This window comes from Amblyomma mixtum, chromosome 2, assembly GCF_055824585.1.
Source record: "Amblyomma mixtum isolate Tamu chromosome 2, ASM5582458v1, whole genome shotgun sequence".
Classification (NCBI taxonomy): Eukaryota; Metazoa; Arthropoda; class Arachnida; order Ixodida; family Ixodidae; genus Amblyomma; species Amblyomma mixtum.
The window spans coordinates 106,236,183-106,249,205 of NC_143013.1; the positions used below are offsets into that span (position 1 = coordinate 106,236,183).

At 51.2% G+C, this 13,023-nt stretch overlaps 1 protein-coding gene across 2 annotated transcripts in view; it reads right to left on the reverse strand.

Annotated features, from left to right (window-relative positions):
• Positions 1-212: 212 nt before the first annotated feature.
• The window catches only part of LOC149360453 (myb/SANT-like DNA-binding domain-containing protein 1), an 82,118-nt gene continuing 69,307 nt past the window's right edge, over positions 213-13,023 (reverse strand). For both annotated transcript variants that reach the window (XM_089572322.1, XM_089572321.1), the window contains exon 4: positions 213-858. In XM_089572322.1, the coding sequence (XP_089428448.1) occupies positions 580-858 (279 nt within the window). In that variant the 3' untranslated portion in view covers positions 213-579. The remainder of the gene's footprint in view (positions 859-13,023) is intronic.

The following is a 13,023-nucleotide window of genomic DNA, read 5'->3' on the forward strand; positions in this document are numbered from 1 at the left end:
CAACCCCCTCTTACAATATGACCGTGTACAGCTCGGAAAGGCGTCAAGAAGTCAGCGTATACACGATCGAAGCTCTACTTAGTCGGTGAGAGCAGCACTTTCCTTTCCCTCACCAAAGCAATTATGGAATCCGATATGCCACCCATGGTACGGCATGCCCACACATTCCCTTAGCCGTCCAACAGGCAGAAGGGATTTCAATACCCTTCGACTGAAACCCAAAAAAGAACATTTAATCAGAATTTTTCACATACAAAGAAAATAGCAGAGCCGCATACGGCCGCATCAAGACAAACTTGGCTATGCACAGGATGAAATGCCATCCAGAAAAATTCAAGTTCGCTATCATAGCGCCACGCCTACTTCAAAGTGAAGCGTACAAGGACAATGTGCAAGTACAACAGGAACAAACGGCACATGTAATTAACCGCTGCGCACAGACATAACGTAACATCGAAAAGTGTACTGGAAGCGGCCAAAAGTTATGCACTGGGCATCTCTCTCTATATAGTGAAGCTCACTGCATGGCATGCGAAAACACAGCGGCAAAAATAGTGAAGAAAAGCAGCAACCATTTGACTAAAATGGTCTATTTTGCTGCATGAAAGAGGTTGTCAAGAATCCCTCTAATATTTCGTAGCTCATCCAATATCTCCAATAATAGTGCACGTTGGTTAAACCGCCGCTTCCTCTAGGAAGTGCTGGAGCTGTAACCGGGGCTGTGAGCGCTACATCGTCAGCTGGAGCCAGAGGGGAGGAGCCAGGTTCCTGCGAATGGCTGGCAGCTGGTAGCAGCGCCGAGTCTCCCGACAGGTTCTGGGGCTCATCCACTTCGCCAAACACCATACTGTTGAAGATCTGAAAAAAAATTGAAGGGTCACTTTAGCTCCGCCTAAAGGGTATGACGCGATAGCATATTGGGTTCTTTCTTATATATTCTCACGGAAGATAAGGCGCGAGGTCACTGACAGGCAGAATACGGTAGTATAGCCAGCGCGATACGCTTCAACGTCGTCACTTCCGTGCGCCACCTGAGAGTACCAGGTGGCATTACTCCCCCTCCTAAAAAAAACAAAAGTATAAAAGCGGGGCTGAAGCATGAGAGGTTGAAAAAAAAAAGATCAGCACAAGAACAGAAAAATGGACAAGGGAGGTAGGCGACGGTGTCCCACGCGAGAACTAGACGAACGCAGAGTTTACTGCACATTACGGCTGAAGTTCGGTTCCATGCGGGCTACGTGCACGACCTCAGAGCGAGTTGGGCGTCGCTGAGGCTGCACAGTCCCGTCAGGGAGAGCTGCGTAGGCCACTTCTCTGACACGGCGGAAACCTCTAAAATCCGAAGTAACGGCATATCAGTTTTTCAGACAAGCCTGGGCAGCGTACCGGGGTCCACACCCAAACTTGGTCACCGGGATGGTATTCGACGTGCCGATGACGGAGGTGGTAGCGGCCCGCATCCGTGCCTTGCTGCCGCTGAATGTGAATACGGGCCATTTGACGTGCTTCCTCGGCGCGCTGAGCGCACTGCTCTGCGTCTGGCGTGAGCGGGTGGTAATCAGTGCAGCATGGAAACATGGCATCCAGCATCGTCTAAACGTCACGTCCGTAGATCGGACGAAGTGGTGTAAAGCGGGTCGTCTCTTGGGTGGCCGTGTTGTAGGCGTATGTGACGTACGGGAGAATCTCGTCCCAGGTTTTGTGCTGCGAGCCTATATACATTGTTATAATTTCAGCTTGTTTTGTTGAGTCTCTCTGTGAGCCGTTCGTCTGTGGGTGATAGGCAGTGAATTTGCGATGGGTCGTTTGATTGAGTTCAAACACATCGCGCACGAGCTGTGCCGTAAACGCCGTACCTCGTTCAGTGATTACGTGGGACGGTGCGCCATGACGCAACATGATTTGTTGCATAAAGAACTGGGCGATCTCAGATGTCGTGCCACGCTGCACCGTCTTAGTTTCCGCATATTCGGTTCCGCATACGGCCGCGACTATAATCCATTTGTGACCGGCCGATGATACAAGAAATAGGCACAGAAGATCGCTGCCGACTTGGCCAAAAGGCGTTCGAGGCGGTTCAATAGGTTGGAGCAAACCCGCGGGCTTGAGAGGGGGCGTCTTACGACATTGGCACTCACGGCAGTCTCTGGCGCAACGTTCGACGGCGTGAGAAAGTTTCGGCCAATAATACGCCTGGCGCACGCGTGCAAGTGTGCGGGAAAAGGCCAAGTGGACGGAGGTTGGCTCATCGTGACAAGCAAAAAGGATATAGGCGCGGAGGTCTGCCGGAACGACGAGGAGGTGCGCTAGGTCAACAGTGCTGCAGCTTTTCTTAAACAAAATGCCGTTCCGGAGGCAGAAGGCCGGCAGGTTCCTAGAAAATTGTTGAGGTACGTCAAAAGCTCGGCCCTCCAGATAATAAGAGGTCGCAGGTCTGGGTCAGCTCGCTGACAAATCCAAGAAAATCACTCTTGCCGGGCATGCTCTCATTGGCTAACCCGATGTGCGCACGAGAGAGTGCGCCAGCATCTTCGTTCGTCTGGCCAGATTTATGCGCAATAGTACAGTCGAATTTATGGAGGCAGAGGCTCCATCGGGCAAGCGCCCCGATGTGTCACGAAGATTGGCCAGCCAGCACAAAGAATGGGGGTCGGTAACAACTTTCGCTCGTCGACCACTATCTGCGAGTACCCGCTCTTTAAGTCAATTGAGGAGAAGTACCAGGCGCGACGAAGTCTGTCGAGCGAGTCGTCGGTACGAGGCAGCGGGTAGACGTCTTTTTTAGTGTTGTTGTTCAGTTTTCGATAATCAACGCAGAAGCGGAGTGTCTCATCCTTTTCCTTCACTAGCACGACAGGTGACGACCAGGGGCTGCTGGTAGGTCGATTGATTCCACCTGAAAGCCTCTCCTTCACCTGCGTTTGGACCGCGTCACGCTCCTTCGGTGAGATACGGTTCGGCTGCTGGGGGATAGGGCGGGCATCGTCGGGCGTAATGATGCGGTCCGTCAGAAGAGCAGTTTGCCGGACTTTCGACGAAGACGCGGAACAGGTAGTGTATTCGAGTAGGAGGGCACGTAGTTCTCGCTGCTGAGTCACGAATGGTCCGGACTAATGTCAAGAGCGTGAAGAGACGGGCGCACAGGTCTAACAGCTCCGAACGCAAAACATTGAGAAATCTGCGCTAAGAGGTGGGCGAATGCGATGGCAGTATCACGAAAAAGATGCCGGATTTTGTTAGTGGTGTTAGTCACCAGTAGCTCAGATCAGCCGTCGCGGAGATAGATGAGGCTTCGCGCTGGGCAGATGCCGTCGGTGAGCAAAAGGGACAGGTTGCCTTCTGCGACCGCTGTCCCTTCACGTAATCTGTCGCCGTGAGCACTAAAAAGAACACTGGCGCGAGGCGGAATCTAAACGCTCTCGGCGGAAATTCGAAGGGCGGTGCGCCGTTGAAGGTCCTTGGTGTAAACATCAGCTTTCTCGGCAGAAAACGTGACAGTGCGCCGGAGGTCGATAATAGCTCCATACTCCCGGAGAAAATCATTGCCAAGGATAAAGTCACGGGAGAAGACAGAATATAGAGTGAGATTGTAAAGGACAACCTCTCCCGCTCCAAAGGGAGAAGACAGGCAGAACTAGGCAGCTAGCAACAAATATGGAGCTGCCAATTTTGTCTCTTGCCGCGCACAGGCAAAGCGGAGTTACGACATCCAGCCATCCAAATCTGCGTGCCAGACCATGGCGTCCTTACCTTTTTGAGATGCGCCGCAAGCTTTCCGCTTAAAATTGATAAATCAGTGCCAGTGTCTACCAATGTGCTAAACTTATAGCCGTAGCGAAGCACGAGTATATCCAGCGGGAATCGATCTCCGAATTCAGGAACTTCAGTCGTTGCCTTGAAGTAGCGGTCGGATACTGTTCGCGTCATCGGGGGATCTTGTGCGCATCGATTTCCAGCAGCCTCGCCCCGGAGGTCGCACTCTAGTTTTCCCGGCAGGGGCTTGGCGACCGTCTCTGCGCCATCCTTGAGGAGCTTTGGGGCTGTGGCGAAGGTCAGCGCGGACATGGAGATCGGTACTTCCGCTGGGGAATTGTCGCCATGCGCTGATGGGCGACGGAGTCCTGGATCTTCCGTGGTCGTTGACCTAACTGTGGGCAGGGCATGTCGACGAGAAATCCCTGCAGCCCAAGCTGTCGATATGGACACTGGAGATACAGATTACCGGGTTCCCCGCAGTGAAAGCACAGATGCTGCCGCTTTGGGGCACGCCAGAGGTCCATCTTCCGCTGGGGTAGTCGTCGATTGTCGATGTACGTGTCGCGGTTTGCAGAAAACAGTGAGCCTTGATTAGACGGGGGAAACGGCGCCGAAGAGGGCGCAGGACGTCGCAAGGCTTCAGCATAAGTTGGGCGACGGTACTCAGCGGGAAAAGGCGGCGGGTGAACGGACGATAACGAAGGCCTCGATGCTTCAACCTCTTCGCGCACGAGGCTAGTGAGAGAGCCGGCCGTCGCCTGGGGAGCACCGAAAGCTCCTGGAGCTCTTCGCGCGCAACGGAGCGGATCAGCTCGCGGAGAAGATCAGGGTCAGCCGCTAAGACAGGGAATGGTTCCGTAGCCTAAGCGGCGAGTATCGGCCTGTCGTACGTGGCTGACCACCGAAGGAACACCTTCTCCATCGTGACCGCTTCTGTAAGGAACTCTGCGACAGTCCCTGGTGTACTGCACTAAAGGCCAGCGAACAGTTGCTCTTTAACGCCACGCATGAGGTGGCGCGCCTTTTTCTTTTCGGGCATGGCCGGGTCAGCTCGTCCGAAAAGCCGCGTCACATCCTCCACGAACATGGTTAAACTCGTTCGGCATCTGAATGCAAGACTGAAAAGCCCGTTCAGCCCGTTCTCGACGATCCGTGCTGATCTAGGTCTCCAGCAGTGGTCGGCGTAACTCGCGCCATGATGTTAAGGCGTCTCTTTGGTTCTCGTACCAGGTACGTGCACCATCCTCCAGACTAAAGAAGACGTTTAAAAGCTTCGCGGCGTCGTCTCACTGGTTAAACGACGACCCGTTCATACTCGACAAGCCAACCTTGGGCTTCTGCGAGCTTACTGCCGTGGAATGGTTTAGGCAGTCATGGATTCTGTCAGATGTAGTAGATCGCACCATGCACGACAGGTCGACGGGTGGGTGCCCAGGCATACTCCAACGGCCCGAGCTCGGGAGGTTGGCCTTGGTTTCTCCGACTAGCCCGGTGCACAGGGGTGTCGACTAGCGAAGGACTGGAGCCTAGGGTATCCGGATGAGTATGGGACATATGCAGGGATCTTTAGCCAGCGCCTACACCAAAATATGTCACGGAAGATAGGGCGACAGGTCACTGACAGGGAGAATACGGCAGCTAGCCAGTGCGATACACTTCAACGTCGTCACTTTCATGCGCCACCTGAGAACACCAAGTGGCAATGTGTAGGAAATCGCATTTTACTCTACATTCATACATCGCTGGCAGTCCTCACAGTCCTCTTGGCGCAGTGGTGCAGCGGTTAAACGGTGCGACAGTTCAGCAGGGGGCAGCGCACACGTTTCAAAATCGTGGAGGCAAAATTGGAGGCGACACTTAATTCTGCCTTTAGGATATGACGTAATAGCATAGTGAGTTAATTAATGTCCATATATGAGGAAGTGGGCAATTCTTAACTTTACACTTGTAGATCCCTGGGAGTCACAATACCTCTCCTGGCTCAATGGTGGCGCTCTTCTTTGCGCCACTGCCTTGCGATAGCAGTACTAACAGCGATAGGCCTTGTGGAGCTCAGGTTACTGTTCCCGAGCGACCAATCATTAATAACTGCACCTACCAGGGGGGGGGGGGGAAGGTTGTGATTGCGCCGCAAGGTTACGACCTAGGTGGCCTACCTGCCTCCTAGTTTGCTCTCTGGAGGCCACACGCCAGATTTCCTGCGTAACAGGACGTTTAACTCTATTAAGGCGAAAGCCTTTAATGGCTCATACTGTAGTGACCAAGACGTGTTAGCAAATTTGTCCGCGTTTCAGATTGGTCGAAAGGGCCGTGTCGTCACTGCGCGCGAATTTCGACGGGTGTCCACAGAAATATGCGAGACAGTTACTGCGCAATTTCCTTTCCTCAAATACATTTCTCGACTGGTGTCCACCGAGATATGTGGGACAGCTACTGCGTAGTTTCCTTTCCTCAAAAATAATTCTCATTTTCTTCATTACGGCCCCTCTTTATCTTTCTTCTTTCACTCCACTTGACGAGATAATAGAAGACTAATACACTCTTGCCAGGTTATTAAGTATTCCTTGTTCGCGGTGTCTTTTTCACGCTCTTTTTGAGGATCATCTCACTAGCCTGACTACACTCTCCTCAGGGCAAGGGCCTCTCCCATATTTCTCTAATTAACCTTGTTCTGTACGACGTGCGGTGCCCCTATCCCCGCAGACTTTTTAATCTCATCCGCTCACCTAACTCTCTGCCGCGCCCTGCTACGATTGCCTTCCCGTCGAAACTCGTCCGTTACCGTTAAGGACCATCGGTTATCTTGCCTTCGCATTTTGACACGTTGTTAAGCCGCGTTTCTTGCCGGACCCACTTAGATCTCTTCCTGGCTTTTAACGTTACACCTATCACTTTTCTCTCCATAGCTCGCTGCGTTGTCCTCAACTCAGGTTGAACCCTTTTGAAGATATAAGAGCATCAAGTTCCGGTGCTCATTTCGCTTCACGCAGACCGGAGGTTGACGGGGCTCGCTGATCACCAAAGTAGTGAACTTTTGCACCTGAGGTGCACCTTTCACAGATGGAGTATGCCGGAGGTAAAAAGGAGGTCTTGTAGACGTCAGGCCTAAATAGCTGAGACGAAGCTTATAGACAACTTATTTACATAACATTACATAAACTTAAAAAAGGCAAAAGTTGAAGCTGTCAGGCTACAGTCGGATACAACATAAGTTTGTAGTGAAGCTCCGCCTACATTCAGGAGTGTCGCACAGAATTTATCCGCGAAAAAAAAGTAGTCCGTACTTAAAGATTTTCTTGTTTCCTAAACAAGAAGCTAATCATAAGAAAAAATTAAAAGCTCTAGACGTTTCATATCTGGCTTCTTTAACATTTTAAAACATTATAAAGTTCATTTCGTTTACTGCTGTGGCTGGCCAGCCAACTAATGCACGACACCGCGGAGAGTGGCCCAGTATTACCAGCTGCTGATTTATTTAAGTTGTATCCTAGTATAGAAGAGACTCGTACCCTCGGCAGGGCCAATGGGGCAGGGCGCCGAACCGTACAAACCACAACTGATAAGGCTGCTTGTCTATGCTTTAAGAACTCGGAGCTGAGCCTACAGTCCGTGGACACCCAACCGCAGCAAATGCAAAAACATTTTGTCTTGTGAGCCGCACCCCGTCCCTCAAAAATTAATTTAGCAAAACAACTATGCCGAGGAAATATTCTCCCATAGTGGCGACAATAGTACAGGCAGTGAGGAAGAGAGCGAAATAAGGCTTCCAAAAAAATTCTTTACGGTTAACTGCGCTCCAAGAGACTGGAATCAAGCCGACCTTACAAGGGTACGAGGTTTACGAGAGTCAAAACGAAGGTAAAGCGGCCGTCCTAGTCAGCAAAACCATCACCGCCATTAGGCACGATACCATCGCCGACACCGGCATCGAGCACGCGCTTGTTGAAATTGTTCCGAAAAATCGAAAGGGACGCAGCACGTTCTTACTGAACGTGTAAAGCCCGCCGAGACAAAGAAAAGCCAAACTCTTCGAACTGTTCTATGGAGCGCACAAGCTGACCAAAGAAAATGCACTCATCATCGTAGGAGATTTCAACGCTATGGACAGGAGTTGGGGATGCCAGAAACAAGACATCAAGGGAAGAACAATAGTGGAAGTAGCGGAATACTTTGGCTGCAGTCTAATCACAGATCCTGCGACCCCCACGAGAATCGGGAATAGCGTGAGCACGGACACATGCTCGGACCTCACCTTCGTAAGGGAGAGCAGGGAGTCACAGTGGGAAAACATGATGGAAATTTTAGGCAGCGATCACTTTATCCTCCGGAAACGAATAGCATCCGACACCATAAGACGCCAGATTAGACAGGCGAAAATCACTGACTGGAACGCGTTTCGCGGGGCTTGCAACAAATCTGAAGGCGGTATCCAATCACTGGAGGAATGGAGCGGCATGCTGAGAGAAACGCGACAACGATGTACAAAAAGTCTAAGGAGAACGACAGCAACGCCCGAAGTTGACGCACACCTCCTCAGACTATGGAAAGCGAGACGCAGTCTCACCAAAAGATGGCGGAAACAAAAACACAACAGGAAACTAAAACTAAAGATAGCAGATATTACGGCAAAGGCGCAAGAATACGCGATGCAACTCTCGAGACAAAATTGGGAACAACTCAGCGACTCGCTTAGGGGAACTCTAGGCACGGCCAGAACCTGGAATCTCTTAAGAGCACTAATCGGTCCGACCAAAATAAAATTAGAAAACGATAAAGCCATCCACAGGTTCATCCACTCACTCCTTCGAGAGATCAGACATCGCCCTACTGGAGAAGGCACGAGAAAAATATTTCGGCGATCACAACCCCCCGCGATACCAAGGAACGTATCGAGGAGCCGAAAACGAGAAACTCGATCGCCCCGCAACTGTGGAAGAGGTTTACGCGGCCATAAGAAACACCACCAGAAACACGGCAGCCGGGGCGGATAGAATCGACAACGCCCTAATCCGCAACCTGAGCGACGACCTCATACAAGAGCTCGTCAGCTTTCTTAACAAACATTGGGAAGCGGAGACGGTTCCCGAAGACTGGAAACACGCCGAAGCAATAATGATACCTAAACCTGGTAAAAAGCTACAAATTGAAAACCTCAGGCCCATATCACTCACATCGTGCCTTGGCAAACTTTACGAACGGGTGGTAACTTTAAGACTGCAAAATTACATGGAAGATAACGACTGTGTACCACATACCATGTTCGGCTTCAGAGCGAAGCTCTCGAAGCAGGACGTTCTCCTCCAAATACAAGAAGATGTCCTGCGAAACGTACCTCGGACGGGAGAAAATGTCATAATGGCCCTGGACATCAAGGGGGCATCCGATAACGTCAGCCACGAAGCGATGCTTACGGGCCTAGACAAGCTGGATTACGGACGCAGAATCCACGGCTTCGTCAAAGAATTCCTGTCCGACAGAACTGCCACCATCGGCATAGGAGACCTTCGATGGTAGAAAATTCGCACTCCAAACAAGGGAACACCCCAAGGGTCAGTAATCTCACCCCTACTCTTCAACATAGCTATGGTAGGCCTTGCTCGAAAACTAGAGAACATCGAAGGCATCAGGCATGCAATGTATGGTGACGATATAACAGTCTGGACAAACAGGAGCTGTCTCGGAGAGCAAAGAAAGGCTACAGCAAGCGGCCTCTTGTGTAGAGCAATACCTCGCAGAAAGAGGACTCGCAATACCTCGCAGAAAGAGGAGAGTCTGGAGAGGCAAGCAAAACCGGACCGTCCCAACCAACGAGGACCTAAATCTCAACGTCTGCCTAGACGGGACACACATACCGGAAAAGACAACAATAAGAATTTTAGGCATGTGGGTTCAATCCAACCAGCGCAGTACTCACACTTTTACACTGCTCAAAGCAAAAACGCTACAAGTCGCACGCATGATCACCCGCATCACCAACAGGCGACATGGCATGCGAGAAGAGGACACACTAAAACTAGTCAGAAGCCTTGTAGTTAGTCGAATCACATACAGCCGACCCTACCAGTGCCTCAACAAAAACGAAATACAACAAGCGGATGCCCCGCTACGCAAAGCGTATAAGACAGCGCTCCGACTTCCGCGCAACACGTCTACAGAAAACCTCATGGCCCTGGGATTACATAACACCTTTGAGGAGCTACGGGAGGCGAAGCTTGAGTCCCAAAAACTCAGGCTGTTGCAGACAACGACTGGAAGAGCGCTCCTGCAGACGCTCGGATACCGCGAGCAGATGCGAGAAATGACGAGGACGGCAACGGCCCCCGACGAGCTTCGCAAGACCCTCAAGGTAGCGCCAATACCAAAACACATAGATCCCAACCTCCATCGAGGCAGAAGAGAAGCGAGGGCCGAATTCATCGAGAAAACATATGCTCCTCAAGCCACGACCGTGTATGCAGACGCGTCTTGGAGAGGAGACACCAAAATCGTTGTGGCGGCGGTGGTCGATTCGTCTTTACGAGAAATGAGCAGCGCGTCTCTCCGAGGCTGCACAGCTGCAGAGTCCGAGGAAGTAGCCGTTGCTCTAGCGGTGTCGGAGGGCTACAGAACCGGGCGGTCGCTAACAATACTCACGGACCTCAAACAGCCTGCCGAAATTACATGGATGGCAGGATAGGTCGTCACACGCTGCCTATACTTCTCGCAGCGAGCGACAGAATTAAAAACCAGGAAGAACAAAACGACAAGATCCCCCACGAAATTGTGTGGGTACCGGGGCACACGGGGGGGGGGGGGGGGGGGGGGAGGGAACGAAGAGGCCGACAGGATAGCTCGAGGATACATTACTTTCTGAGCATCTGACGAGCCCGCGGAACTCGCGCCAGCACCCAGGGAATACTCGGCCATACTACAAAACTATAGAGGCAGAAGAATGCGATATCTCCCACCGCACAAATCTCTCAGCAGAGAGGAAGCTGTCACTTGGAGACAATTACAAACAGCTCGTTCCCAAACCTACACATACTAAACAAAATGCACCCTACGATATACGCGGACAAATGTCCCTGGTGCGACGAAAAACCCACTCTATATCACATCACATGGGCCTGCCAAAACATAGATAGCCGCCGCGGTGGCTCAGTGGCTATGGTGCTCGGCTGCTGGCCCGAAAGACGCGGGTTCGATCCCGGCCGCGGCGGTTGAATTTCTTTGGAGGAGAAATTCGAGGCCCGTGTACTGTGCGATGTCAGTGCACGTTAAAGAACCGCAGGTGGTCGAAATTTCCGGAGCCCTCCACTACGGCGTCTCTCATAGCCTTAGTCGCTTTGGGACGTTAAACCCCATAAACCAAACCAAACCAAAACATAGACGTGGTCCCCAAAATAAAAAACCCGAGTGCGGAGCAATGAGCGACTCTGCTGTCCAGCGACCGCTGTGAAGACCAACGAGGTCTGGTACAGCGAGCTCAACGGGCAGCAGTGGCCAGCGGAGCCCTGGACTGAGGGCAACCGCCCATTGTTTAGAGGCGGACGACTTCGACAGAGGAGACTCCTGGGGATAGAGTCAAGGAGAAAACGTCTCTGAAGATGCCCCCAAACCGCAGGAAAAAGGACTAGAGTAAAATGAAAGTTGAATGTATCTACTTGCACTTGCTTCACTTTTGCTGGCAAATGAACGTGAGGATGTAACAAGCACCCACGTTTTGAGGTAGCACTGAGTCACGCCTGCAAGTGTCGAAACACTCATGTCGGATGTTACAAAACGGAAAAGAGCGATATGAAAAAAAAAGATAGAAAAAGCCTTCGTCTAAAACATAAAAAGAGATACTCTGTGATACGTACGGCACACCGCTGTGATATGTTCTGGAAATTCGATGAATTTGCTTTGGAAATTGCGAAGGTCCCTTCAAAGGAACTTTTAAAAGTGGTCTGGTAAAGTTTATTACCATTCGCACAGATTAGTAGCATTTTTCTCTTCACTCTTGTATGTTGTTTTCCTTTCAGCATAGGCAGTTGTTGGGGCTTGTTGGCATTGCAGATTGAAGGTCATAGTTCTCCGGCGCAGCGGTTTCTTCCTCTTGCTTATCCTTCTTCTCTTCTTTGGCCATGCTCTGCTGAGCTGGAAAACTATGAACTTAAATGTGTCACCCTGCTTCTTGGTTTCGGACGTCTTGTTCACGTGTGATACTGTGTGAGGTTAATCTCCCTACAATAATGCTCATGAGTGTTCTAACCTGGAGCTACTAAATCATGAGATACAGCCGCCGCGGTGGCTTAGTGGTTATGGCGCTTGGCTGCTGACCTGAAAGACGCGGGTTCGATCCCGGCCGTGGTGGTCGAATTTCGATGGAGGCGAAATTCTAGAGGCCCGTGTGCGGTGCGATGTCAGTGCACGTTAAAGAGCCCAAGGTGGTCGAAATTTCCGGAGCCCTTCACTACGTCGTCCCCATAGCCTCGGTGGGTCGCTTTGGGAAGTTAAACCCTATAAAGAACAATAAATGACAGACGCAGCATCTGTCGCCCGCAGATTTCCCTTCTTCGCGCACCATACTCGTCCATTAGTACACGTAGCTTGCCTCTCTTAAAAAGTCACCGGAAATTTATTCAGTGTGTCACGTTCCGTTTCTTCATGCATTTTATTACCCTTGCCCAACGTAAGCAGAAATCTGGCAATAGCTGCCACGTTCATGAGGAAATGAAAGATTGGAGGAGGCACTTCAGCTCCGCCCTAAGGTATGAAGCGATAGCGAAAAGGGTTAACTCCCCATTTATGGAGCAGTGATCTTTCTATACTTTATATTAATAGTTTCCCGGGAGTCCTCACACCACTCATGGCGTAGCGGCGCAGCGGTAAACTGATAAGCCAGTGCCCCTCGAAGGCAGGAGCTGCCACCTACCGTTAGCATGCCGTCCCAGTTAGCTGAATTGGTAGGGCGACTGCTCCGGGGTAGCGGTGGTTCCGGCTTCGAACCCCTGACCAGGACAAATTTTTGTTTAACGGCGATGTTTCTGAGAGAGCTGTAATGCTTTCCTTTGAAGCCGTATGGCTTTGCTCGGGTGGAATTCAATCAGCAATTACTCCCGTATTACAAATCTACTCCACCTTGTGGGATTCCCCTAAAACATTTGACCAACACAGCTCCCGCTTCGAGTTATTGATCTATTCACTCCCGCCCTACCATAAGTTTCGCGTCCCGGTTAGCTGAATTGGTTGAGGCACTGCTCCGGTGAAGCGGTGGTCCCGGATTCGAACCTCGGACCAGGACGA